We start from the raw sequence: 26855 nt of genomic DNA, 5'->3' as shown, positions 1-26855 counted from the left end.
CAAAAACAAACAGTAATTTAACTTCACAGAACACAAGAGTTGATGGGCTACTGCTGCCTTTATTGGTTTGTGTGCAAGGTAAAGCAAAGAAAATACATACATAGATTTGGTTTATCAAAGACTAACAAAGAAACACAGTAGATAAAATAAGCACAGCAGAAACATCTGTTAGGTTGGACCACAGTGTTGTACTATACATTGTTGAATGTAACAGTTACATCTGAAATGACAATAGAAATAAATAAGTTTGCTGTTTTCACATAACTACGCAATTGAAATCAATTGCCATTTTTCCCCCCCGAAAGTGATAGTTGTTGTTGGCACATCATCCTGGTGTATCGGGGTGTAACATTTATGTAGAAAGCATATGTTGTTTTAGATTCATTACTGTTTAATGATGAACAAACATGACTGAATCATTTTTGATGGGGAGCAATTGTGAAGTCTTCACTGTAACTGTGCATTCACACCAAAAGCGTCATGAGCGCCAGCGGTCGCTCAGGTCGCAGGCATCGCGCTGCCTGGCAGCAGCTCCAGCAGGCGCTTGCAGCGGCCAAAGGGGCGGGGCGGGCTGCTGCAGATGTGTCCATCAAGGCTGACATGGCTGTTCACTTTACAAGGATGAACAAATATATCATTTATGTCTTCACTTTGTATTATCCATGACTTTCATTGCACAAATAAAATAACACTAATAAACACAGTCAATATAGCCTTTATGAGTCCTTTATAATTATGATTTTACTCTCCTGTTGGCACGTAGGACCACTGAAAAATGTAATTGGTGGTAAATAAGCGGGAGCTCATTAATCGCACTTTCGGAAGCCTCCTTTGTACTGCATCGGCATATTTGCTGAGGAAACACAAGGCCCGGAGCCGTCGGGCTGTCTGGGTCCACAGAGTCCTGCAAACCCGGCAACTCCACGGTGAATTTCACCGGCTCGTACAGCTCCGGGAGAGCCCAGACCTCCGTACCCGAATCCCGGTCTGCAATTGGCTGCTGCTTCGGCAGCCACGCTGCTCATTTGCATAAAGTTCAGCTTCTCTCAACTTCTACTTGATGCTCTCGTCCCTGGCATCGCGCCGCTCGCTGCAGCCAACGCCCCTGACGCCCTTCGTAGCAAGCGTACATTGAAAATGAATGGCTGCCAGCCGCTTATTACGCTCATGACGCTTTTGGTGTGAATGCACAGTAACAGATATGAAAAGTAGTCCTCATGTTTTATTTTTACTTCCCTGAAGGTGTTGTGGTGAAAACTGTCCCCTGTGCAGGAAACAGAATATTGTAAAATGCAATCAGATAATGACGCACCAGAAAAGCTGCGTGTAATATCTGGGCAAATGTTCAATTCATTTGCACCAATCATTTCTTTTTAACTCCTCTCTTACACATCAAAGGGGAACATCGTACTCCTCTGACTGACACAGTTGTCATCATCACTGGCTCAGTGCACAACGTTCAGCTTCTCTGTCAGCAAGTTTGCAGCATGGAACAACTCAACTCCTCTATGGTCACTTCTAACATCTCCTCCTCTCCTGGACATCCATCTCCTGCCTCCTGGGACTCCAGAGGTCTGGTCCCTGCGGTGGTGCTGTCTGTCTACTTCCTGCTGGGAGTTCCTGGAAACATTGCTGTGATCATCCTCAGACCAAACTGGGAGAACATGTCCAGTCTGAGCCAGATTCTGATGCTGAATTTGGCCATATCAGACCTGCTCTGCCTGATCACCCTGCCTCTGTGGATTTACACTTTACTGTTCAGCTGGAACCTCGGCCTGGTGGCCTGTAAGCTCCTGGCTTATCTTGTGTTGTGCAGCATTTATAGTAGCATGCTGACTGTGACCGTTCTAAGTGTCCAGCGCACCTCCAGGTGGTGCGCCTACAGAGGTCCTTAGATCAGACAAGCCGGAGACGAAATTTAGAGGCAACCGCACAGCCCTAGTCAACAGAACGAGGCTGCACGCCAACATTTTCAGAACAAAATCAAACAGGCTGCAGTGAAAGTCTCTCTCCATGGGATATTTAAAAATAGCAGGTTTGTGCATTCTAAGGCAAGCTCAGGGGTTTAGTGTTGCTGTAGCCCGAAGCTACGTGACCGTTTTTTTTTCTTGGAGTGAGAATTAGAATATATGCAGTTCACATAACCCGGCCGAACTTAATATATAGTAACACTTGAAGATCCACTCATTACTAAAAGTGTATGTCATATAGAAACTAAAGGAATGGTCAGTGTTGTCATTTGGAATATTTAAGGTGTGCTGATGGATTCACGTCTTCATCTCATGCATTGTGTAACATTACAAGTGAGCGTTCCACCTTAAAAGTCGCCGGCAGTCGGCCCAGTGAATTAAGTTATTTTCTCTCTGACTCCAGCTGCTGCAAGAGGCAACAAAACATGCTGTAATTTTATAGTTACAGTTTACTAATAAAACTCTCCACTGTATGAACAGTGGTTACATGAGCCTCAAAACCAGCCACAACTCAGCCCTGAGCAGAGTGACCGTCCTCTATTGACCAATCAACAGACTGCAGTGTTCACAGCTCCACCTTTTAGTACCAGATCTGTGTGCTAGGTACCCCAACAGAGGGGGACCAAAAATGGGGATGGCACGGAACAGTTCCATTGGTACCATCCACAACTTTTCACAGTGGAAACGGAAAAAATGCATACTGATCTGAACTGAACTGAACTACTCGGTGGAAACAGGGCTCTATTCTTGTTACTTCTGTTGTGATGAAAACTGTTCCCTGTGCAGGAAACAAAATGTGGAAAAATGCGTCAGATTCTAAAGCCATGCAAACTATTCATGGAATATAGTTTGCATATGAAAAATACCTTTTGTTTTTTACTTCCTCCTCTTTGTATGCATTGTGAGAAATCACCTTGCTCCTCTGACTGACTGACACAGTTGCCATCCTCACTGGCTCAGTGCACAACGTTCAGCTTCTCTGTCAGCAAGTTTGCAGCATGGAACAACTCAACTCCTCTGCGGTCACTTCTAACATCTCCTCCTCTCCTGGACATCCACCTCCTGCCTCCTGGGACTCCAGCGGTCTGGTCCCTGCGGTGGTGCTGTCTGTCTGCTTCCTGCTGGGAGTTCCTGGAAACATTGCTGTGATCATCCTCAGACCAAACTGGGAGAACATGTCCAGTCTGAGCCAGATTCTGATGCTGAATTTGGCCATATCAGACCTGCTCTGTCTGATCACCCTGCCTCTGTGGATTTACTCTTTACTGTTCAGCTGGAACCTCGGCCTGGTGGCCTGTAAGCTCCTGGCTTATTTTGTGTTGTGCAGCATTTATTGTAGCATGCAGACTGTGACTGTGCTGAGCATTCAGCGCTACCTCCAGGTGGTGCGCCTACAGACGTTCTTAGATCAGCGAGGAAGGAGGAGGCTGCTGGTTCTGCTCTGGCTGGTTGCGATGATCCTGTCCATCTCTCGTTTAGTGGTTCGGCAGCTGACCACAGATCAGCACTGGACACACTGCAATTATGGCTTCTCTTCTGAGGCCCAGCAGGTGGCCGTGCAGCTGACAGAGACCCTGATAGGATTTATTTCAATTTCTGTTGTGGCATTTTCATACATCAGCCTTTACAGAACAGTGGACCAGGCAGCTTTCTTCAACAACCCACAGACGACCCGGCTGGTCACAAGTATCATCGTGACCTTTTTTGTCCTCTGGATGCCCTATCATATCATAAATGTGCTTGGTGTGGCAGGTGTTTTACTCAAAAATGAGAGCCTGATGAAGTTTTTTGGGGACAGCAGGGACATTGCTACAGCACTGACATTTGTGAATAGCTGCCTGAATCCACTCCTTTATGCATTTGCTTCTAGAAACATGTGCACAGTGTGCCAACAAAGAGAACATTAATGCTGGTTTTGAAGCAGAAGCTCACCTTTCCTGGAAGTCTGATCATTTGATGTAGGATGACTGATGAAAAGTCAAAGAAAGACACCTGAAGAAGCTGAAGATGAGACTTTTCAGAAAACTTTGAACAGTTGTAGAAGTGAAGGTTCAGGTGAAAGAGGACAAAGTGAAGGAAACAAGATGCTGTGGGGAAAATTGATATTTTATATTACGTGTGAAAGCATGTGTGCACATATATACAGGCTATGTTGTTTTATTACCGACATAAACAAACATTATGAGTGAGGTCGAATGTGACAAATCATCATTGTGTGAAAAATGCTTTAACTTTGACATCATGTTTAATAAATACTGTTATTGAATGGAATTGACTGTATTTGAATATGTGGAGTCTTTATTGTTAGGTGTAAAAAAAAGTAGTGCTCTGGTTTTAAAGATTGTTTGATATGCATCAACGTTTCAGATGTGTCCCTTTGTATTTCCTGTTGGGGGCAATTTGCAGTGTATGTGAATGACATCAGCTAACAGGAAGTTAACATGGACGCAGGCTGTTCCCGAGCAAGTCAGTTCCAGTGAAATGGTCCCCAGCATTATATTTTGTTGTTGCTGCTGCGCAAAGAGTTTGTTATTCTACCTGCAAAGCTTCACACAGTTTGATGCATATATGCTGTTTGTAATATGGTGTGATCACAGTGTGTGTGTGGTTGAGTGAGAGAGAAACAGTGATGGTAGATGTATAAATAGATTAGCAGGAAAGTTGTCATGTGGGACACAGTGTAGGTTTCAGCTTGTCTATGAAAAAATGTTGCAGCTCACCACAGTGAGCATCAACTTCGGCCCTGGAGACAAAACAAAGTTCTGATGAAAGTTATCTTGCTCTGTTTTTGTAAGAACAACACATGATGCTGTGTCAATGCTCATAACTGTCATGGGATGTAAACTAGGTCTGGTATGACCTCTTCACATTTAATCAGTAGTGGTAATAGCAGTTGTATCAACATTTGCTTTTTTATTGGTAAGAATTTCAAGCCAACATTTCCATGATGCAGCAAATATAAGCCCCGTTTTTTCCACCCAACACTTTCGTATGGTACCTTTGGAACCAACAGTAACCCTTCAGACATGGTACCTAGACCCTAGTGTTTCCACTGCAAACAGTCCTCTTAAATGAGGGCAGGGTTGTTGTCATTCACTGCTCCGTCCAGCACTCACTGTATTTCCTCATCACCGGTGACACAGATGGAAGTCTGCACCTCATTTATCGTCGACAGAACGAGGCTGCACGCCAACATTTTCAGAACAAAACAATATTGAACGAACCCCAGGGCTACATTCTCCAAGACCGCAGTATTGATAAGCTCTGACCTTAACGGTTCTGCTATCGGTACTGGAGCAGTTGCGTTTTTTTTTTTTGTTTTTTTTTTTGCGAGATAAACCTTATCTTGCACATTTATCTCACCAACTCCGTCAATTATCCGTCATTGTATCATAATTTTCGCTATTCTCCCTGAAGACGAGAGATCTGTCTCGCTCACCCTGGCTGCCTGCTGTGTGTGAGTGGAGAGCAGGGGGGCGGGGCTGTTGTTACAGTGACACACACACACACACACACACACACACACACACAAGACAGCGCATACACCAACTCAAGCTCGTAGCCTACCTTTAGATAGATAACGATGGCGGAGAGAGCCAAAAGGTCAAAAGTGTACGTATTCCTGTCAAATATGGCGGCCATAGTGCTCCGCGGCGCAAGATAACGGCTTACCGGCGATGGAGAAGCCTGGCTCCAGGTCCAATAATTTCCTCTTTGTTGGTGTCATGACTGTCCAGCAGTACCTGAACAGCCTAGTCATGGCAGCACACAGGTATATGACGTGTCAGAGGGGAAACGAGCTGTTCATATTTCTCTCTCGCCGGTAACGGTCCACAAACCTCACCGCACTTTAAGGACTGTTCTTTACTTATGGAGGGACTTGTCAGGGGAGGAGGGTGTCTGGTTGATTTCTATTTTATTTATTTATTTATTTCATTTTGATCCCCCCTATGTTAATCACTTACAGATGCTGTTTTTGAAGTATGAATAGGTCAGTAAGTAATTTATTCCGTTGAAATATCATTGATGTATTATAGAAAAGTGATTTATCTTTTTATAAATGACAAAAGGCACATCTGCCTCATTTTTGCTGTGGTATCCTGATACTACTCAGAACCGTGATACTTTCACTGGTATCGTACCGTGGGTCCCAATTTTGGTACCCTGACAACACTATTATTTTATGTATTTTACATTTCAAGTTGTAAAAAGTAAAATGTTTTGTTAAAAAACTATTTTGTTGCATAATGAGAATTGAGAAAATAAAGCAATTTATGTTCTTGATTTGTTTTTTTTCTTTCTCAAAGTATCAATAAGAGTACCGTTAAAATACCGGATCGATAAGCAGTACCGATAAGAGTAGTAGTACCGTTAAAATCTTAACGATACCCATCTCTATTCTGTTGAAAGCTGTTCCCTGTGCAGGAAACAGAATGTGGAAACATGCGTAAGATTCTAAAGCCATGCAAACTATTCATGGAACATAATTTGCATATTTGAAATACTGTTTCTTTTTTATTTCCTCCTCTTTGAATGCATCGTGGGAAATCATCTTGCTCCTCTGACTGATTGACACAGTTGTCATCCTCACTGGCTCAGTGCACAACGTTCAGCTTCTCTGTCAGCAAGTTTGCAGCATGGAACAACTCAACTCCTCTGTGGTCACTTCTAACATCTCCTCCTCTCCTGGACATCCACCTCCTGCCTCCTGGGACTCCAGAGGTCTGGTCCCTGTGGTGGTGCTGTCTGTCTGCTTCCTGCTGGGAGTTCCTGGAAACATCGCTGTGATCATCCTCAGACCAAACTGGGAGAACATGTCCAGTCTGAGCCAGATTCTGATGCTGAATTTGGCCATATCAGACCTGCTCTGTCTGATCACCCTGCCTCTGTGGATTTACACTTTACTGTTCAGCTGGAAACTTGGCCTGGTGGCCTGTAAGCTCCTGATGTATCTCATGTACTGCAGCATTTATAGTAGCACGCTGACTGTGATGGTCCTGAGTGTCCAGCGCTACCTCCAGGTGGTGCGCCTACAGACGTTCTTAGATCAGCGAGGAAGGAGGAGGCTGGTGGTTCTGCTCTGGCTGGTTGCAATGATCCTGTCCATTTCTCGTTTAGTGGTTCTGCAGCTGACCACAGATAAGCACTGGACAAACTGTCAATCTAGCTTCTCTTCTGAGGCCCAGCAGGTGGCCGTGCAGCTGACAGAGACCCTGATAGGATTTATTTCAATTTCTGTTGTGGCATTTTCATACATCAGCCTTTACAGAACAGTGGACCAGGCAGCTTTCTTCAACAACCCACAGACGACCCGGCTGGTCACAAGTATCATCGTGACCTTTTTTGTCCTCTGGATGCCATATATTATCATAAATGTGCTCGGTGTGGCAGGTGTTTTACTCAAAAATGAGAGACTGATGAAGTTTTTTGTGGATAGCAGGGACATTGCTGCAGCACTGACATTTGTGAATAGCTGCCTGAATCCACTCCTTTATGCATTTGCTTCTAGAAACATGTGCACAGTGTGCCAACAAAGAGAACATTAATGCTGGTTTTAAAGCAGAAGCTCACCTTTCCTGGAAGTCTGATCATTTGATGTAGGATGACTGATGAAAAGCCAAAGAAAGACACCTGAAGGAGCTGAGGATGAGACTTTTCAGGAAACTTTGAACAGTTAACTGGAGCACTACATTGGAGGTGATTCACTGGACTGGAAAAAGATTTGGTCCTCGATTGTCTATGCCTCTAAAAACCCAGATCATCAACAGATCCATTTCAATTATGTCCACAGGACTTACATCACTCCAAGAAGAAACTTTCTCATGAAATGTTTAACATCTCTAAACTGCACCCTGTGCTCAGATGGACTTATAGGCTCATATATGCATATGTACTGGGAATGCAAAGACGTGAGGCTTTTTTGGAGTGAGGTCTGTACTACTCTATCTAATGTACTGGATGTCACTGTACCATGTTCTCCCACTGTGCTACTCTTGAATGATACCACCTCACTAAAGTTGACATGTTGGCAAAGACGTATCCACCTAACGGGCATCACTGCTGCCAAAAAGATGTTGGCTTTACGCTGGAAACCTCCACATACAGTTACTAAGCCCCAATGGATTAATACATACATTGACATAATGTATGGTCGGGGGGGGGGGGGGGGGGGGGGGTTGCCACTAAGTTTCTTTTTTTTTTTTTCTTCTCCTTCTTTCTTTTTCTATATTTTTGATTGCAATGTACCTGTAATGTTGTCTGACCACTGTACTTGTTTACATTTAAAAGCAATAAAACGTTGTTCACAAAAAAAAAGAAAAAAATGTGAACAGTTGTAGAAGTGAAGGTTCAGGTGAAAGAGGACAAAGTGAAGGAAACAAGATGCTGTGGGGAAAATTGATATCCTACATTACGTGTGAAAGCCTGTGTGTACATATGTACGGGCTATGTTGTTTTATTACCGACATAAACAAACATTATGAGTGAGGTCGAATGTGAAACAAATCATCATTGTGTGAAAAATGCTTTAACTTTGACATCATGTTTAATAAATACTGTTATTGAATGGAATTGACTGTATTTGAACATGTGGAGTCTTTATTGTTAGGTGTAAAAAAAAGTAGTGCTCAAGTTTTAAAGATTGTTTGATACGCATCAATGTTTCAGATGTGTCCCTTTGTATTTCCTGTTGGGGGAAATTTGCAGTGTATGTGAATGACATCAGCTAACAGGAAGTTAACATGGACGCAAGCTGTTCCCGAGCAAGTCAGTTCCAGTGAAATGGTCCCCAGCTTACATTAAGTATTTTTGGCTGGACCACCTCAAAGCAGGTTTTGTTGTTGCTGTTGTGCAAGAGTTTGTAATTCTACCCGCAAAGCTTCACACAGTTTGATGCAAATATGCTGTTTGTAATATGGTGTGATCACAGTGTGTGTGTGGTTGAGTGAGAGAGAAACAGTGATGGTAGATGTATAAATAGATTAGCAGGAAAGTTGTCATGTGGGACACAGTGTAGGTTTCAGCTTGTCTATGAAAAAATGTTGCAGCTCACCACAGTGAGCATCAACTTCGGCCCTGGAGACAAAACAAAGTCCTGAAGAAAGTTATCTTGCTCTGTTTTTGGTAAGAACAACACATGATGCTGTGTCAACGCTCATAACTGTCATGGGATGTAACCTAGATCTGGTATGACCTCTCATTTAATCAGTAGTGGTAATAGCAGTTGTATCAACATTTGCTTTTTTTTACTGGTAAAGCTGCGTTCACACCAAACGCGAATTCGCAAATTCGCACGTCAAGATTACATACAAAGTCAATGCAACGACGCGATTAGACACGAATTCGCGCTGGGCGACGCGATGGACACAATAGAGGCATCCAGCGCGGCGCGATAGATGCGAAATTCGCATCCAACTCCTCATTGCTCAAGTTGAAAATATTGAACTTTTGAGGCGAATTCGCGTGACGCTGTGCCGCGAAAGCCAATCAGCGTTGAGATTCTCCCGACGTCACTGGCGTGTGTCAACAACAATAAACTGCTACTCACTGGAGACAGATGGACAGACGCTCCGCAGCTAAAATGGAGCGGCTGTAGTTGGTGTCCTGCCTGGAGATCCTGGCGCCAACCCTTGCCAACAGGTCCTCAAACTGGGCCCCAGTCAGCCTGAAGTACTGCTGAAAGCGGCTATCATCCAGACGGAGTTCCTGGAGGAGTTGGTGAAACTCGCCAAGTTGGATGCACTTCTGCAGGATAAGGTGAACCCAAAAACGACGGCGTTTGGCCCACTGACGCATTTGTGACTTCCAGAGCAGGTAAACAACAAAGCAGCGATGGTGGTTATCTCAGCCATGGTCGTCAGTGACGTCTTGACGCCCCGACGTCCAGTTGTTGATGCTGAGATGGAGGAGAAACTTATCATTGCGGTGTGCGGCTACCTGGAGCTATATGATACTACCTGTCTACTCTGCAGAGACCGCAACAAAAAGGAGCAGGCTTGGGTGAAAGTTGCAGAGGAGACTGGTCTACTTGGTAAGTTCTGTAAATATGTGTCTTTTATTAGTTTGCAGAATGGTTGTACTATGAACGTTAGCACTAGCTTAGCTCCGGGTTAGCACAGCCGGCTTCCCCGCTTCTCGCGCGAATGACGCGATAGCGCGAATAAACAAAATGGTCCAGCGTCCAAACCCGCACGTTACGGGCGGCGCGTTACTCGCGTCACGTGCATGTAATTCGCTTCACTCGTGCCCGGTGTGAACGCAGCTTTAGAATTCCAAGCCAACATTTCCATGATGCAGCACATTTAAACCCCGTTTCCACCAAATACCTTCGTATGGTACCTTTGGAACCAACAGTAACCCTTCAGACATGGTACCTAGACCCTAGTGTTTCCACTGCAAACAGTCCTCTTAAATGAGGGCGGGGTTGTTGTCACTCACTGTTCTGTCCAGCACTCACTGTATTTCCTCATCACCGGTGACACAGATGGAAGTCTGCACCTTGTTTATCGTCCACAGAACGAGGCTGCACGCCAACATTTTCAGAACAAAATCAAACAGGCTGCAGTGAGAGTCTCTCTCCATGGGATATTTAAAAATAGCAGGTTTGTGCATTTAGTCCTTCTCAGGCAAGCTCAGGGGTTGAGTGTTGTCGTAGCCCAAAGCTACGTGACCGTTTTTTTTCTCTGAGTGAGGATTAGAATATATGCAGTTCGCATAACCCGGCGGAAATTAAAGTACTTCTGTTGTGATGAAAGCTGTTCCCTGTGCAGGAAACATGCATGAGATTCTAAAGCCATGCAAACTATTCATGGAATATAATTTGCATATGAAAAATACCTTTTGTTTTTTATTTGTTCCTCTTTGAATGCATCGTGGGAAATCACCTTGCTCCTCTGACTGACTGACACAGTTGCCATCCTCACTGGCTCAGTGCACAACGTTCAGCTTCTCTGTCAGCAAGTTTGCAGCATGGAACAACTCAACTCCTCTGCGGTCACTTCTAACATCTCCTCCTCTCCTGGACATCCACCTCCTGCCTCCTGGGACTCCAGAGGTCTGGTCCCTGCGGTGGTGCTGTCTGTCTGCTTCCTGCTGGGAGTTCCTGGAAACATTGCTGTGATCATCCTCAGACCAAACTGGGAGAACATGTCCAGTCTGAGCCAGATTCTGATGCTGAATTTGGCCATATCAGACCTGCTCTGCCTGATCACCCTGCCTCTGTGGATTTACACTCTACTGTACGACTGGAAACTTGGCCTGGTGGCCTGTAAGCTCCTGGTGCATCTCATGTACTGCAGTATTTATGGAAGCATGCTGACTGTGAGTGTGCTGAGTGTCCAGCGCTACCTCCAGGTGGTGCGCCTACAGACGTTCTTAGATCAGCGAGGAAGGAGGAGGCTGCTGGTTCTGCTCTGGCTGGTTGCGATGATCCTGTCCATCCCTGCTTTAGTGGTCCGGCAGCTGAAGACAGATCAGCACTGGACAAACTGCCAACCTCATTACTCTTCCGAGGCCCAGCAGGTGGCCGTGCAGCTGACAGAGACCCTGATAGGATTTATTTCAATTTCTGTTGTGGCATTTTCATACATCGGCCTTCACAGAACAGTGGACCAGGCAGCTTTCTTCAACAACCCACAGACGACCCGGCTGGTCACAATTATCATCGTGACCTTTTTTGTCCTCTGGATGCCATATTATATCATAAATGTGCTTGGTGTGGCAGGTGTTTTACTCAAAAGTGAGGGGCTGTTGAAGTTTTTTGGGGACAGCAGAAACATTGCTGCAGCACTGACATTTGTGAATAGCTGCCTGAATCCACTCCTTTATGCGTTTGCTTCTAGAAACATGTGCACAGTGTGCCAACAAAGAGAACATTAATGCTGGTTTTAAAGTAGAAGCTCACCTTTCCTGGAAGTCTGATCATTTGATGTAGTATGACTGATGAAAAGTCAAAGAAAGACACCTGAAGGAGCTGAGGATGAGACTTTACAGAAAACTTTGAACAGTTGTAGAAGTGAAGGTTCAGGTGAAAGAGGACAAAGTGAAGGAAACAAGATGCTGTGGGGAAAATTGATATCCTACATTACGTGTGAAAGCATGTGTGCACATATATACAGGCTATGTTGTTTTATTACCGACATAAACAAACATTATGAGTGAGGTCGAATGTGAAACAAATCATCATTGTGTGAAAAATGCTTTAACTTTGACATCATGTTTAATAAATACTGTTATTGAATGGAATTGACTGTATTTGAATATGTGGAGTCTTCATTGTTAGGTTTAAAAAAAAGTAGTGCTCTGGTTTTAAAGATTGTTTGATACGCATCAACGTTTCAGATGTGTCCCTTTGTATTTCCTGTTGGGGGCAATTTGCAGTGTATGTGAATGACATCAGCTAACAGGAAGTTAACATCAACGCAAGTTGTTTCTGAGCAAGTCAGTTCCAGTGAAATGGTCCCCAGCTTACATTAAGTATTTTTGGCTGGACCACCTCAAAGCAGTTTTTGTTGTTGCTGCTGTGCAAAGAGTTTGTTGTTCTACCTGCAAAGCTTCACACAGTTTGATGCAAATATGCTGTTTGTAATATGGTGTGATCACAGTGTGTGTGTGGTTGAGTGAGAGAGAAACCGTGATGATAGATGTATAAAAAGATTAGCAGGAAAGTTGTCATGTGGGACACAGTGTAGGTTTCAGCTTGTCTATGAAAAAATGTTGCAGCTCACCACAGTGAGCATCAACTTTGGCCCTGGAGACAAAACAAAGTCCTGAAGAAAGTTATCTTGCTCTGTTTTTGGAAAGAACAACACATGATGCTGTGTCAACGCTCATAACTGTCATGGGATGTAACCTAGGTCTGGTATGACCTCTTCACATTTAGGGCCCTATTTAGATGGTCTAAAACGTGAAGTGCCAGGCGTGCGGCGCATGGGTGTGTCCCAGTCACTTGCTAGTTAGACAGCACGTTTTTAGACTGTGTGCCATGGCGGAGAGTCTAAAAGGGTTGGACTTACTTTGTGAATTAGTCATGGGTGTGTTTTGGGTGAATCATTCAGTAAGCCAATCAGAGTGTCACCTCTTTCCCTTTAAAAGAGGCATGACTGGAGCGCATGGCAGAGAGCTAGTTAGATGGCGGACCTACCAACTGGAAAGAGTGAGCGTTTTACAGCTGAGGAGACAGATCTCCTTGTGCGGCAGGTGAAGGCCCGTCAGAACCAGATCTACGGGGACAGCAGACAGGCACCCAAGCTCCCCGAGGTAAAGCAGGTGTGGGATCACTAATACAAGAAAGATCTTACTAAATATCTGTGGAATATTATTCAAACCTGTTTTCATCATATAACAAAGCACAGCTGTCAGGACTGCCGCAGAGCTCCCCAAGGTGCTGATCCTGCAGCTAGGACCTGTTGAGCGTTTTCTCGCCCACCCACGTTTGTGAATTGTTTTCACATGTTTCCTAGAGCTGTGTTCTGCCTCTTATTTGCATGTGTGTCCTCTCTACACTCAGATAACAATATAATAATATAATATAATGTAGCCTAGTATAACATGTTAAAATAAATGCAATGTGTGGGCTTTGGTTTTCAATCAAAAAAATGATTGATTGGTCAGATAATTTCACAATTTTATTTGTCATTATTACAGATTATGATGATCATTATTACTGCGATTAGATCATTCTGATTAATGACTGACCATTAAGACATGTTTCTGATAAATATTTTAATGTGCACAATAATAACCTTTCACATTGCAATCATATTTTTATTTGTTAGCTTTTGCATATGTGTGGCTGCTCCGTGTGTGTCTGAGCAGAGTGCACGCGTGTTGTGCACCCGCCTAGAGACGCATATTACTAACTTGTTTAACAGCGAAATACTGCATCGTTGACTTTAGACCAGGTTTTTGTTGGTCACTGGCGCGTTTGCTTTTTACGTCATCTAACTAGCAACGTGCCATGACTGCGCCTGACCACTCCTCATTTTTAGACCACCACACCCAGAGAAGTGCAAGTTCATTTGCTAGTTAGACGACGAGGGTGCAGGGCGTGAAAATGACAACTGCGCCTGCATCTAAATAGCAATGACACTTGCGACATGGATTATGCGCCCTCCGTCGTCCGCTTTAGACCATCTAAATAGGACCCCATATCAGTAGTGGTAATAGCAGTTGTATCAACATTCGCTTTTTTACTGGTAAGAATTCCAAGCCAACATTTCCATGATGCAGCACATATAAACCCCGTTTCCACCAAATACCTTCGTATGGTACCTTTGGAACCAACAGTAACCCTTCAGACATGGTAGCTAGACCCTAGTGTTTCCACTGCAAACAGTACTCTTAAATGAGGACGGGGTTGTTGTCACTCACTGCTCCGTCCAGCACTCACTGTATTTCCTCATCACCGGTGACACAGATGAAAGTCTGCACCTTGTTTATCGTCGACAGAACGAGGCTGCACGCCGACATTTTCAGAACAAAATCAAACAGGCTGCAGTGAGAGTCTCTCTCCATGGGATATTTAAAAATAGCAGGTTTGTGCATTTAGTCCTTCTCAGGCAAGCTCAGGGGTTTAGTGTTGCTGTAGCCTGAAGCTACGTGACCGTTTTTTTTTCTTGGAGTGAGGATTAGAATATATGCAGTTCACATAACCCGGCCGAACTTAATATATAGTAACACTTGAAGATCCACTCATTAATAAAAGTGTATGTCATATAGAAACTAAAGGAATGGTCAGTGTTGTCATTTGGAATATTTAAGGTGTGCTGATGGATTCACGTCTTCATCTCATGCATTGTGTAACATTACAAGTTAACATTCCACCTTAAAAGTCACCGGCAGTCGGCCCAGTGAATTAAGTTATTTTCTCTCTGACTCCAGCTGCTGTGAGAGGCAACAAAACATGCTGTAATTTTATAGTTACCGTTTACTAATAAAACTCTCCACAGTATGAACAGTGGTTACATGAGCCTCAAAACCAGCCACAACTCAGCCCTGAGCAGAGTGACCGTCCTCTATTGATCAATCAACAGACTGCAGTGTTCACAGCTCCACCTTTTAGTACCAGATCTGTGTGCTAGGTACCCCAACAGAGGGGGGGCCAAAAATGGGGATGGCACGGAACAGTTCCATTGGTACCATCCACAACTTTTCACAGTGGAAACGGAAAAAAATGCGTACTGAACTGAACTGAACTGAACTGAACTACTCGGTGGAAACAGGGCTCTATTCTTGTTACTTCTGTTGTGATGAAAACTGTTCCCTGTGCAGGAAACAGAATGAGGGAACATGTGTAAGATACTGAAGCCATGCAAAGTATTCATGGAATATAGTTTGCATATTTTAAATACAGTTTCTTTTTTTACTTCCTTCTCTTTGAATGCATCGTGGGAAATCATCTTGCTCCTCTGACTGACTGACACAGTTGCCATCCTCACTGGCTCAGTGCACAACGTTCAGCTTCTCTGTCAGCAAGTTTGCAGCATGGAACAACTCAACTCCTCTGCGGTCACTTCTAACATCTCCTCCTCTCCTGGACATCCACCTCCTGCCTCCTGGGACTCCAGAGGTCTGGTCCCTGCGGTGGTGCTGTCTGTCTGCTTCCTGCTGGGAGTTCCTGGAAACATTGCTGTGATCATCCTCAGACCAAACTGGGAGAACATGGCGTATGTTGTGTTGTGCAGCATTTATTGTAGCATGCAGACTGTGACTGTGCTGAGCATTCAGCGCTACCTCCAGGTGGTGCGCCTACAGAAGTTCTTAGATCAGCGAGGAAGGAGGAGGCTGCTGGTTCTGCTCTGGCTGGTTGCAATAAGCCTGTCCATTTCTCGTTTAGTGGTTTTGCAGCTGACCACAGATAAGCACTGGACACACTGCCAATCTAGCTTCTCTTCTGAGGCCCAGCAGGTGGCCGTGCAGCTGACAGAGACCCTGATAGGATTTATTTCAATTTCTGTTGTGGCATTTTCATACATCGGCCTTCACAGAACAGTGGACCAGGCAGCTTTCTTCAACAACCCACAGACGACCCGGCTGGTCACAATTATCATCGTGACCTTTTTTGTCCTCTGGATGCCCTATCATATCATAAATGTGCTTGGTGTGGCAGGTGTTTTACTCAAAAGTGAGGGGCTGTTGAAGTTTTTTGGGGACAGCAGAAGCATTGCTGCAGCACTGACATTTGTGAATAGCTGCCTGAATCCACTCCTTTATGCGTTTGCTTCTAGAAACATGTGCACAGTGTGCCAACAAAGAGAACATTAATGCTGGTTTTAAAGTAGAAGCTCACCTTTCCTGGAAGTCTGATCATTTGATGTAGGATGACTGATGAAAAGTCAAAGAAAGACACCTGAAGAAGCTGAGGATGAGACTTTACAGAAAACTTTGAACAGTTGTAGAAGTGAAGGTTCAGGTGAAAGAGGACAAAGTGAAGGAAACAAGATGCTGTGGGGAAAATTGATATCCTACATTACGTGTGAAAGCATGTGTGCACATATATACAGGCTATGTTGTTTTATTACCGACATAAACAAACATTATGAGTGAGGTCAGATGTGAAACAAATTATTGTGTGAAAAATGCTTTAACTTTGACATCATGTTTAATAAATACTGTTATTGAATGGAATTGACTGTATTTGAATATGTGGAGTCTTTATTGTTAGGTGTAAAAAAAAGTAGCGCTCAGGTTTTAAAGATTGTTTGATACGCATCAACGTTTCAGATGTGTCCCTTTGTATTTCCTGTTGGGGGCAATTTGCAGTGTATGTGAATGACATCAGCTAACAGGAAGTTAACATGGACGCAAGTTGTTTCCGAGCAAGTCAGTTCCAGTGAAATGGTCCCCAACCTACATTAAGTATTTTTGGCTGGACCACCTCAAAGCAGTTTTTGTTGTTGCTGCTGCGCAAAGAGTTTGTTATTCTACCTGCAAAGCTTCACACAGTTTGATGCAAATATGCTGTTTGTAATATGGTGTGATCACAGTGTGTGTGTGTGGTTGAGTGAGAGAGAAACAGTGATGGTAGATGTATGAAGAGATTAGCAGGAAAGTTGTCATGTGGGACACAGTGTAGGTTTCAGCTTGTCTATGAAAAAATGTTGCAGCTCACCACAGTGAGCATCAACTTTGGCCCTGGAGACAAAACAAAGTCCTGAAGAAAGTTATCTTGCTCTGTTTTTGGTAAGAACAACACATGATGCTGTGTCAATGCTCATAACTGTCATGGGATGTAACCTAGGTCTGGTATGACCTCTTCACATTTAATCAGTAGTGGTAATAGTAGTTGTATCAACATTTGCTTTTTTATTGGTAAGAATTCCAAGCCAACATTTCCATGATGCAGCAAATATAAGCCCCGTTTTTTCCACCCAACACTTTCGTATGGTACCTTTGGAACCAACAGTAACCCTGCAGACATGGTACCTAGACCCTAGTGTTTCCACTGCAAACAGTCCTCTTAAATGAGGACGGGGTTGTTGTCACTCACTGTTCTGTCCAGCACTCACTGTATTTCCTCATCACCAGTGACACAGATGAAAGTCTGCACCTCATTTATCGTCCACAGAACGAGGCCGCACGTCAACATTTTCAGAACAAAATCAAACAGGCTGCAGTAAGAGTCTCTCTCCATGGGATATTTAAAAATAGCAAATTTGTGCATTTAGTCCTTCTCAGGCAAGCTCAGGGGTTTAGTGTTGCTGTAGCCCAAAGCTACGTGACCGTTTTTTTCTCTGAGTGAGGATTAGAATATATGCAGTTCACATAACCTGGCGGAAATTAAAGTATTTCTGTTGTGATGAAAGCTGTTCCCTGTGCAGGAAACAGAATGTGGAAAAGTGCATCAGATTCTAAAGCCATGCAAACTATTCATTGAATATAATTTGCATATGAAAATATCGTTTCTATTTTATTTCCTCCTCTTTGAATGCATTATGGGAAATCATCTTGTTCCTCTGACTGACTGACACAGTTGCCATCCTCACTGGCTCAGTGCACAACGTTCAGCTTCTCTGTCAGCAAGTTTGCAGCATGGAACAACTCAACTCCTCTGCGGTCACTTCTAACATCTCCTCCTCTCCTGATCATCCATCTCCTGCCTCCTGGGACTCCAGAGGTCTGGTCCCTGCGGTGGTGCTGTCTGTCTACTTCCTGCTGGGAGTTCCTGGAAACATTGCTGTGATCATTCTCAGACCAAACTGGGAGAACATGTCCAGTCTGAGCCAGATTCTGATGCTGAATTTGGCCATATCAGACCTGCTCTGTCTGATCACCCTGCCTCTGTGGATTTACTCTTTACTGTTCAGCTGGAACCTCGGCCTGGTGACCTGCAAGCTTCTGACCTATCTTGTATTGTGCAGTATTTATTGTAGCATGCTGACTGTGATGGTCCTAAGCCTTCAACGCTACCTACAGGTGGTGCGCCAGAGGCCCTTTGATCAGGTACTGGACACACTGCGATTGGAGCTTCTCTTCTGAGTCCCAACAGGTAGCCGTGCAACTTATGGAGACCCTGATAGGATTCATTTCAATTTCTGTTGTGACATTTTCATACATCAGCCTTTACAGAACAGTGGACCAGGCAGCTTTCTTCAACAACCCACAGACGACCCGGCTGGTCACAAGTATCATCGTGACCTTTTTTGTCCTCTGGATGCCCTATCATATCATAAATGTGCTTGGTGTGGCAGCTGTTTTACTCAAAAACGAGGGCCTGTTGAAGTTTTTTGTGGACAGCAGGGGCATTGCCTTATCGCTGACGTATGCAAATAGCTGCCTGAATCCACTCCTTTATGCTTTTGCTTCTAGAAACGTGCACAGTGTGCCAACAAAGGGAACATTAATGCTGGTTTTAAAGCAGAAGCTCACCTTTCCTGGAAGTCTGATCATTTGATGTAGTATGACTGATGAAAAGCCAAAGACAGACACCTGAAGGAGCTGAGGATGAGACTTTTCAGAAAACTTTGAACAGTTGTAGAAGTGAAGGTTCAGGTGAAAGAGGACAAAGTGAAGGAAAAAAGATGCTGTGGGGAAAATTGATATCCTTCTGTTGGGATTCACTGGACCACAGATGATTTGTCATTTGTTAAAATCTAAACTAGACATGTGAAAGCTCTTCTCTGGGTCTTGCCATCTGAAATGGTAAGAGACCGCATGTTCTTTGTTCTTCAAACAAAGGACAGTCATTTGGGATTCATCTCCACAGGGTGTCTCGTTGTGACACCTAAGTGAGAGACCAGTCGTCAAACTTGATTGGACAGTTCTTTCACAGTGACATATGACTCTGTGATGTCACCAAACAAAGTTTAGGAGAAGTTCTGCTCTCTTCACTCTCTCTGCCCTCTTTCTCCTGAGCTGCTGACAGGCTCTTGCTCCCAAGACTCTCTTGTTCTCTTTCTCCTGGACCACAACCCATTCATGCTCACAGCAGGAGCGGAACCTGGAGACCAATTAAGTTAATATGCCAGACACAAGTTTTGCAAATAACTTTCCAGCAACAAGGAGAACCAAGTTGAGTTAGCACCTCAGCATCTAGCCCTGCAAGGACACTGAGCTACCGGCCTCCTCAGATCTGCACCTTTGGAACAAGGACACAGCAAAGACTGCTTCTGGAACCGCAGCTCTTTCCAGCCTTCATCTGCCAGCTAACAAAAGCAGCACACCACCAAGTGACTCTTTCTTCCATCCATTCCAGGATCGGTATTGTAACGACTGGGCATAGCATCATTGCAGTTGTACAAGCTAAGCAAGACTTACTTTTTCAGTTGTAATCTATTGCTGTTATTAGGTTGGTGCTGTGATTGTTTGCAGTTATGTTATTGGGTAGTTGGCTCTACCAAAGCTAGGTGATGTTAGTTTGCTGTCAAAGACAGAGTTTTGCATGCAACTTAACAGCCTAACCAAGACCCTTTGCAACATGTTTTGCATACACATACTCACTCACAAGTTGGCTTTCAACAGAGCTACACCCAAAGAGGCAACACAAAGTTCCTGCTTCTTTTCCTTTGTCTTTGTCCAAAACCTCCCCCAATCTGAAGCCATCTTTGATTCCGCCATCTTGAAGTCCTCTGTTGTCAGCCATTTTGTTTTGTTGGCCAGACGGCCCTTTGTTTCACACACTCATCCTTTTGTCTCTTTCTCTCACACATACAGACACACACAGACACACAGACACACACACACACACACACACACACACACATATTTGTATATAGTTAGTTAGAATTTGTGTGTTTTGTTGCTTTGCTTTCTTTATGAATGAATATGTTTGGAAGTCATACCTGCTGCCTTTTCAGCGTTGCACAAAAGTGAATGAATAGTCAATCTCTGCTTTGTCAGGAACTCCGAAATCCTTCAACCAATATTATTAATATGGCAATTTTGGTGATAGTTATTAATTTAATTATTAATCAAATTTTCAAATTGATAGTTTAGTGAATTTATGAGACCTGTTTTATTTACCAGCTATTGATTTTCCCTCATGGTGCCCCATGAGGTGATTTAATGTAAATTAAGTCACACTATTAAACATAATTAATAATTGTTATTAATAATTATTAACTATTTCCGATAGCCATTTTGATACTCAAATTGAAGATCTGTTACGAGGTCAGGCTCGTGTTAAGGCTTAGATCCAAACTCTTCATTACGAGTGAAAGCATGTGTGCACATATGTACAGGCTATGTTGTTTTATTACCGACATAAACAAACATTATGAGTGAGGTCGAATGTGAAACAAATGATGATTGTGTGAAAAATGCTTTAAATTTGACATCATGTATAATAAATACTGTTATTTAATGGAATTGACTGTATTTGAATATGTGGAGTCTCCATTGTTAGGTGTAAAAAAAAGTAGTGCTCTGGTTTTAAAGATTGTTTGATACGCATTAACATTTCAGATGTGTCCCTTTGTATTTCCTGTTGGGGGCAATTTGCAGTGTATGTGAATGACATCAGCTAACAGGAAGTTAACATGAACGCAAGTTGGTCCCCAGCCTATATTATATATTTTTGGCTGGACCACCTCAAAGCAGTTTTTGTTGTTGCTGCTGCGCAATGAGTTTGTTATTCTACCTGCAAAGCTTCACACAGTTTGATGCATATATGCTGTTTGTAATATGGTGTGATCACAGTGTGTGTGTGGTTGAGTGAGAGAGAAAGAGTGATGGTAGATGTATGAAGAGATTAGCAGGAAAGTTGTGATGTGGGACACAGTGTAGGTTTCAGCTTGTTGAGTAAATGCTTCGGCTCATCACAGTGAGCATCAACTTTGGCCCTGGAGACAAAACAAAGTCCTGAAGAAAGTTATCTTGCTCTGTTTTTGGTAAGAACAACACATGATGCTGTGTCAATGCTCATAACTGTCATGGGATGTAACCTAGGTCTGGTATGACCTCTCATTTAATCAGTAGTGGTAGTAGCAGTTGTATCAACATTTGCTTTTTTGACGCATTTCCATGATGCAGCACATCTATTCTTGTTACTTCTATTGTGATGAAAGTTGCTCACTGTGTAGGAAATGTGGGAAAATGCATCAGATTCTAAAGCCATGCAATCTGTGCATGGAACATAATTTAGAATTTAATTCAGTTTCTTTTTTTTTTACTTCCTCCTCTTTGAATGCATCGTGGGAAATCATCTTGCTCCTCTGACTGATTGACACAGTTGCCATCCTCACTGGCTCAGTGCACAACGTTCAGCTTCTCTGTCAGCAAGTTTGCAGCATGGAACAACTCAACTCCTCTGCGGTCACTTCTAACATCTCCTCTTCTCCTGGACATCCACCTCCTGCCTCCTGGGACTCCAGCGATCTGGTCTCTGCGGTGGTGCTGTCTGTCTGCTTCCTGCTGGGAGTTCCTGGAAACATTGCTGTGATCATTCTCAGACCAAACTGGGAGAACATGTCCAGTCTGAGCCAGATTCTGATGCTGAATTTGGCCATATCAGACCTGCTCTGCCTGATCACCCTGCCTCTGTGGATTTACTCTCTACTGAATGGCTGGAAACTTGGCCTGGTGGCCTGTAAGCTCCTCACCTATCTTGTGTTGTGCAGCATTTATTGTAGCATGCTGACTGTGATGGTCCTGAGTGTCCAGCGCTACCTCCAGGTGGTGCGCCTACAGAGGTCCTTAGATCAGTTAGGAAAGAGGAGGCTGGTGGTTCTGCTCTGGCTGGTTGCCATGATCCTGTCCATCTCTCGTTTAGTGGTTCGGCAGCTGACCACAAGTCAGCACTGGACACACTGCGATTATAGCTTCTCTTCTGAGGCCCAGCAGGTGGCCGTGCAGCTGACAGAGACCCTGATAGGATTTGTTTCAATTTCTGTTGTGGTTTTTTCATACATCGGCCTTTGCAGAACAGTGGACCAGGCAGCTTTCTTCAACAACCCACAGACGACCCGGCTGGTCACAAGTATCATCGTGACCTTTTTTGTCCTCTGGATGCCATATATTATCATAAATGTGCTTGGTGTGGCAGGTGTTTTACTCAAAAGTGAGAGACTGATGAAGATTTTTGGGGACAGCAGGGACATTGCTACAGCACTGACATTTGTGAATAGCTGCCTGAATCCACTCCTTTATGCGTTTGCTTCTAGAAACATGTGCACAGTGTGCCAAAAAAGAGAACATTAATGCTGGTTTTAAAGCAGAAGCTCACCTTTCCTGGAAGTCTGATCATTTGATGTAGTATGACTGATGAAAAGTCAAAGAAAGACACCTGAAGAAGCTGAGGATGAGACTTTTCAGAAAACTTTGAACAGTTGTAGAAGTGAAGGTTCAGGTGAAAGAGGACAAAGTGAAGGAAACAAGATGCTGCAGGGAAAATTGATATCCTACATTACATGTGAAAGTATGTGTGCACATATATACAGGCTATGTTGTTTTATTACCGACATAAACAAACATTATGAGTGAGGTCGAATGTGACAAATCATCATTGTGTGAAAAATGCTTTAACTTTGACGTCATGTTTAATAAATACTGTTATTGAATGGAATTGACTGTATTTGAATATGTGGAGTCTTCATTGTTAGGTGTAAAAAAGTAGTGCTCTGGTTTTAAAGATTGTTTGATATGCATCAACGTTTCAGATGTGTCCCTTTGTATTTCCTGTTGGGGGCAATTTGCAGTGTATGTGAATGACATCAGCTAACAGGAAGTTAACATGGACGCAAGTTGTTTCCGAGCAATTCAGTTCCAGTGAAATGGTCCCCAGCCTACATTATACAGTCAGGTCCATAATTATTTGGACAGTGATACAGTTGTCGTCATTTTGGCTCTGTACACCACCACAATGGGTTTTAAATGAAACAATGAATACCTGCTTAAAGTGCAGACTCTCAGCTTTCATTTAAGGCTTTTTTCAAAAACGTAGTATGAACCGTGTAGGAATGACAACCATTTCTTCACACAGTCCCCCGACTTTAAGGGCTCATAAGTATTTGGACAAACTAACATAATCATCAATTAAACAGTCAGTTTTAATACTTGGTTGCAAATCCTTTACAGTCAATGACTGCCTGAAGTGTTGGACACATAGACATCATCAGATGCTGGGTTTCTTCCCTGGTGATGCTCTGCCAGCCCTTTACTGTAGCCGTCTGCACTTCCTGCTTGTGTTTTGGGTGTTTTGCCCTCAGTTTTGGCCTCAGCAAGAGAAACGCATGCTCAATTGGATTCAGGTCAGATGATATGACTTGGCCATTGCAGAACATTCCACTTCTTTGCCTTAAAAATGTCTTTGGTCGCTTTTGCAATATGCTTCAGGTCAATGTCCAACTGCACTGTGAAGCATCGTCCAATGAGTTTTGAAGCATTTTGTTGAATCTGAGCAGATAATGGTGCCCTAAACACTTCAGCTTTCACTAGACTTCACTAGAATAAATACAGAGGGTTTATCACAAGATGCAAACCATTGGTTAGCCTTAAAAATGGAAGGCCAGATTAGAGTTTGTCAAAAACCATCTAAAAAGCCTGTACAGTTGTGGAACAGCATACTATGGACAGATAAAACAAAGATCAACTACCAGAATGATGGGAAGACAAGAGAAGGAAGAAGGGAAGGAACTGCTCATGATCCAAAGCACACCACCTCATCAGTGAAGCATGGTGGAGGTACTGTTATGTCATGGCCATGTATGGCTGCCAGTGGAACTGGTTCTCTTGTATTTATTGATGATGTGACTGCTGACAAGAGCAGCAGGATGAAAGCTGAAGTGTTTGGGGCACCATTATCTGCTCAGATTCAACCAAATGCTTCAAAACTCATTGGACGATGCTTCACAGTGCAGTTGGACAATGACCTGAAGCATACTGCAAAAGCAACCAAAGACATTTTTAAGGCAAAGAAGTGGAATGTTCTGCAATGGCCAAGTCATATCATCTGACCTGAATCCAATTGAACATGCGTTTCTCTTGCTGAGGCCAAAACTGAGGGCAAAACACCCAAAACACAAGCAGGAAGTGCAGACGGCTGCAGTAAAGGGCTGGCAGAGCATCACCAGGGAAGAAACCCAGCATCTGATGATGTCTATGTGTCCAACACTTCAGGCAGTCATTGACTGTAAAGGATTTGCAACCAAGTATTAAAACTGACTGTTTAATTGATGATTATGTTAGTTTGTCCAAATACTTATGAGCCCTTAAAGTTGGGGGACTGTGTGAAGAAATGGTTGTAATTCCTACACGGTTCATACTACATTTTTGAAAAAAGCCTTAAATGAAAGCTGAGAGTCTGCACTTTAAGCAGGTATTCATTGTTTAATTTAAAACCCATTGTGGTGGTGTACAGAGCCAAAATGATGACAACTGTATCATTGTCCAAATAATTATGGACCTGACTGTATATTTTGGCTGGACCACCTCAAAGCAGTTTTTGTTGTTGCTGCTGCGCAAAGAGGTTGTTATTCTACCTGGAAAGCTTCACACAGTTTGATGCATATATGCTGTTTGTAATATGGTGGCACACAGTGTAGGTTTCAGCTTGTTGAGTAAATGCTTTGGCTCATCACAGTGAGCATTAACTTCGATCCTCGAGACAAAACAAAGTCCTGAAGAAAGTTATCTTGCTCTGTTTTTGTAAGAACAACACATGATGCTGTGTCAATGCTCATAACTGTCATGGGATGTAACCTAGGTCTGGTATGACCTCTTCACATTTAATCAGTAGTGGTAATAGCAGTTGTATCAACATTCGCTTTTTTACTGATAAGAATTCCAAGGCAACATTTCCACAATACAGCAATTATAAGCCTTGCTTTTTCCACCCAACACTTTTGGTATGGTACCTTTGGAACCAACAGTAACCCTTCAGACATGGTAGCTAGACCCTAGTGTTTCCACTGCAAACAGTCCTCTTAAATGAGGGCGGAGTTGTTGTCACTCACTGCTCTGTCCAGCACTCACTGTATTTCCTCATCACCGGTGACACAGATGGAAGTCTGCGCCTCTTTTATCGTCCACAGAACGAGGCTGCACGTCAACATTTTCAGAACAAAATCAAACAGGCTGCAGTGAGAGTCTCTCTCCATGGGATATTTAAAAATAGCAGGTTTGTGCATTTAGTCCTTCTAAGGCAAGCTCAGGGGTTGAGTGTTGTCGTAGCCCGAACCTACGTGACGGTTTTTTTCTCTGAGTGAGGATTAGAATATATTCAGTTAACAACATTAACAACGGAAATTAAAGTGCTTCTGTTGTGATGAAAGCTGTTCACAGTGCAGGAAACAGAATGTGGAAAAATCATAGACTGTATAAATAATGGACATAGTCACCGTGACGTCACCCATCCGTTTCTGAAGAGTGGATTTGAAGCTCAAAATACTTGGCTATGGATGTCGCCGTCTTGGCAGTGCCTGACTCCGCCCAACTCCCGGACAATCAAAAATGGGCAAAGAGGCGGGCCAAAGGAAGCCTGGTTGCCTAAACACGCCCACCTCGCTCGACGCTGCTAAGTTAGCTAAGGCTAACAAGCTAGGCTAAGAAGCTACGAGGCTAACAAGCTACGCTACTTGGCAAGCCCTGTGGTGTCAGCTTGGTGCCGCTTGGTGCCAGCTCCTTCACGAAACTTGAGGTAAGAGAGTCTACCTGAAACTAACATTATACAACAAATCTTGAAACAATGATTCAGCTGTTATTCAGATTACACAATCTTAAAAAACGCTTCAACATTTTTAAATATAGAACGCTAACGTTAATTATGGTAACGTGACATTGATAAAAGTCGAAGGGGACTGAAATGTATCTGTAACGTTAACGTTACTGTTATCAAAAGCGCATTGCGAGATTATCATCTAGAACGTGATAAAGAAATGTAGAAATTGTGAAAGAAAGGCAGTGTTATAGTCGTTACAAGATTCAGTACATCACCGGTGTTGAGGTCATGGCCACTTGTTAACGTTACGTCTCCACCACGCCTGCTACACACAGCAGAAACTCTAAGTACCAGTTTTGGCTACTTGACTTTAGACAGCTAATATTACATTGTCTTCCAAGGACAAAAAGAAAGCATTTAAAAGACTGTCATTTACATTTTGAGGTGTTGCTCCCTGTTTTATTTTATCCTACAGATGTGACATAATAGTATTGTCAACAAAAAGAAGTGATTCACCCTTTATAGTTTACTTTCTGTTTTTAATTACCTAAAGCATTTATTACACTCATTTTACTTTCATATGCACAGTGTGGATCATTGGTGACAACTATGTCCGGCGTGGTGTCCAGAGAGCTGCAGAGACCTTGGGAAGCACCCTCAGCATGCCGGGCGTCCGTGTCTGCTGGTTTGGCTGGGGTGGACTGCAGTGGAGAGGCCTTTTCTCCTTCTTTTCCCACTCCCTGCGAGGAAGAGCAGCACCAGATGTCCTCTTCATCCACTGTGGCGGCAATGAC

General features: G+C 43.5%; 5 protein-coding genes and 1 pseudogene across 5 annotated transcripts; all 6 read left to right on the top strand.

Moving 5' to 3' along the window:
- Positions 1 to 2921: 2921 nt before the first annotated feature.
- Positions 2922 to 4250, top strand: LOC144466472 (leukotriene B4 receptor 1-like). The gene has a single exon (XM_078173533.1). The coding sequence runs from the start codon at positions 2969 to 2971 to the stop codon at positions 3875 to 3877; it is 909 nt and encodes a 302-aa protein (XP_078029659.1). The 5' UTR covers positions 2922 to 2968; the 3' UTR covers positions 3878 to 4250.
- A 2301-nt stretch (positions 4251 to 6551) lies between these two features.
- Positions 6552 to 8132, top strand: LOC117271139 (leukotriene B4 receptor 1-like). Its single transcript, XM_033649245.2, has one exon. The coding sequence runs from the start codon at positions 6608 to 6610 to the stop codon at positions 7514 to 7516; it is 909 nt and encodes a 302-aa protein (XP_033505136.2). The 5' UTR covers positions 6552 to 6607; the 3' UTR covers positions 7517 to 8132.
- A 2772-nt stretch (positions 8133 to 10904) lies between these two features.
- Positions 10905 to 12206, top strand: LOC144466471 (leukotriene B4 receptor 1-like). The gene has a single exon (XM_078173532.1). It carries the CDS (start codon positions 10938 to 10940, stop codon positions 11844 to 11846), a length of 909 nt encoding a protein of 302 aa, XP_078029658.1. The 5' UTR covers positions 10905 to 10937; the 3' UTR covers positions 11847 to 12206.
- Positions 12207 to 13099: 893 nt separating this feature from the next.
- Positions 13100 to 16510, top strand: LOC117271140 (leukotriene B4 receptor 1-like). Its single transcript, XM_078173531.1, has 2 exons — positions 13100 to 13226; positions 15394 to 16510. Exon 2 carries the CDS (start codon positions 15453 to 15455, stop codon positions 16230 to 16232), a length of 780 nt encoding a protein of 259 aa, XP_078029657.1. The 5' UTR covers positions 13100 to 13226; positions 15394 to 15452; the 3' UTR covers positions 16233 to 16510.
- A 1459-nt stretch (positions 16511 to 17969) lies between these two features.
- On the top strand, positions 17970 to 18975 carry LOC144466470 (C3a anaphylatoxin chemotactic receptor-like; annotated as a pseudogene).
- Positions 18976 to 20999: 2024 nt separating this feature from the next.
- On the top strand, positions 21000 to 22932 carry LOC144466469 (C3a anaphylatoxin chemotactic receptor-like). Its single transcript, XM_078173530.1, has 2 exons — positions 21000 to 21295; positions 21637 to 22932. The coding sequence occupies exon 2, from the start codon at positions 21696 to 21698 to the stop codon at positions 22602 to 22604; it is 909 nt and encodes a 302-aa protein (XP_078029656.1). The 5' UTR covers positions 21000 to 21295; positions 21637 to 21695; the 3' UTR covers positions 22605 to 22932.
- Positions 22933 to 26855: the final 3923 nt, after the last annotated feature.

This window comes from Epinephelus lanceolatus, chromosome 13 (assembly GCF_041903045.1).
Source record: "Epinephelus lanceolatus isolate andai-2023 chromosome 13, ASM4190304v1, whole genome shotgun sequence".
Taxonomy (NCBI): Eukaryota; Metazoa; Chordata; class Actinopteri; order Perciformes; family Serranidae; genus Epinephelus; species Epinephelus lanceolatus.
Note: the sequence above shows the minus strand (reverse complement) of the source record. Positions and strands in the feature narration are given on the sequence as shown.

Excerpts from the sequence above, each read along its gene's own strand:
- LOC144466472 (XM_078173533.1), top strand. The coding sequence starts at position 2,969 with ATGGAACAACTCAACTCCTCTGCGGTCACTTCTAACATCTCCTCCTCT.
- LOC117271139 (XM_033649245.2), top strand. The coding sequence starts at position 6,608 with ATGGAACAACTCAACTCCTCTGTGGTCACTTCTAACATCTCCTCCTCT.
- LOC144466471 (XM_078173532.1), top strand. The coding sequence starts at position 10,938 with ATGGAACAACTCAACTCCTCTGCGGTCACTTCTAACATCTCCTCCTCT.
- LOC117271140 (XM_078173531.1), top strand. The coding sequence starts at position 15,453 with ATGGAACAACTCAACTCCTCTGCGGTCACTTCTAACATCTCCTCCTCT.
- LOC144466469 (XM_078173530.1), top strand. The coding sequence starts at position 21,696 with ATGGAACAACTCAACTCCTCTGCGGTCACTTCTAACATCTCCTCTTCT.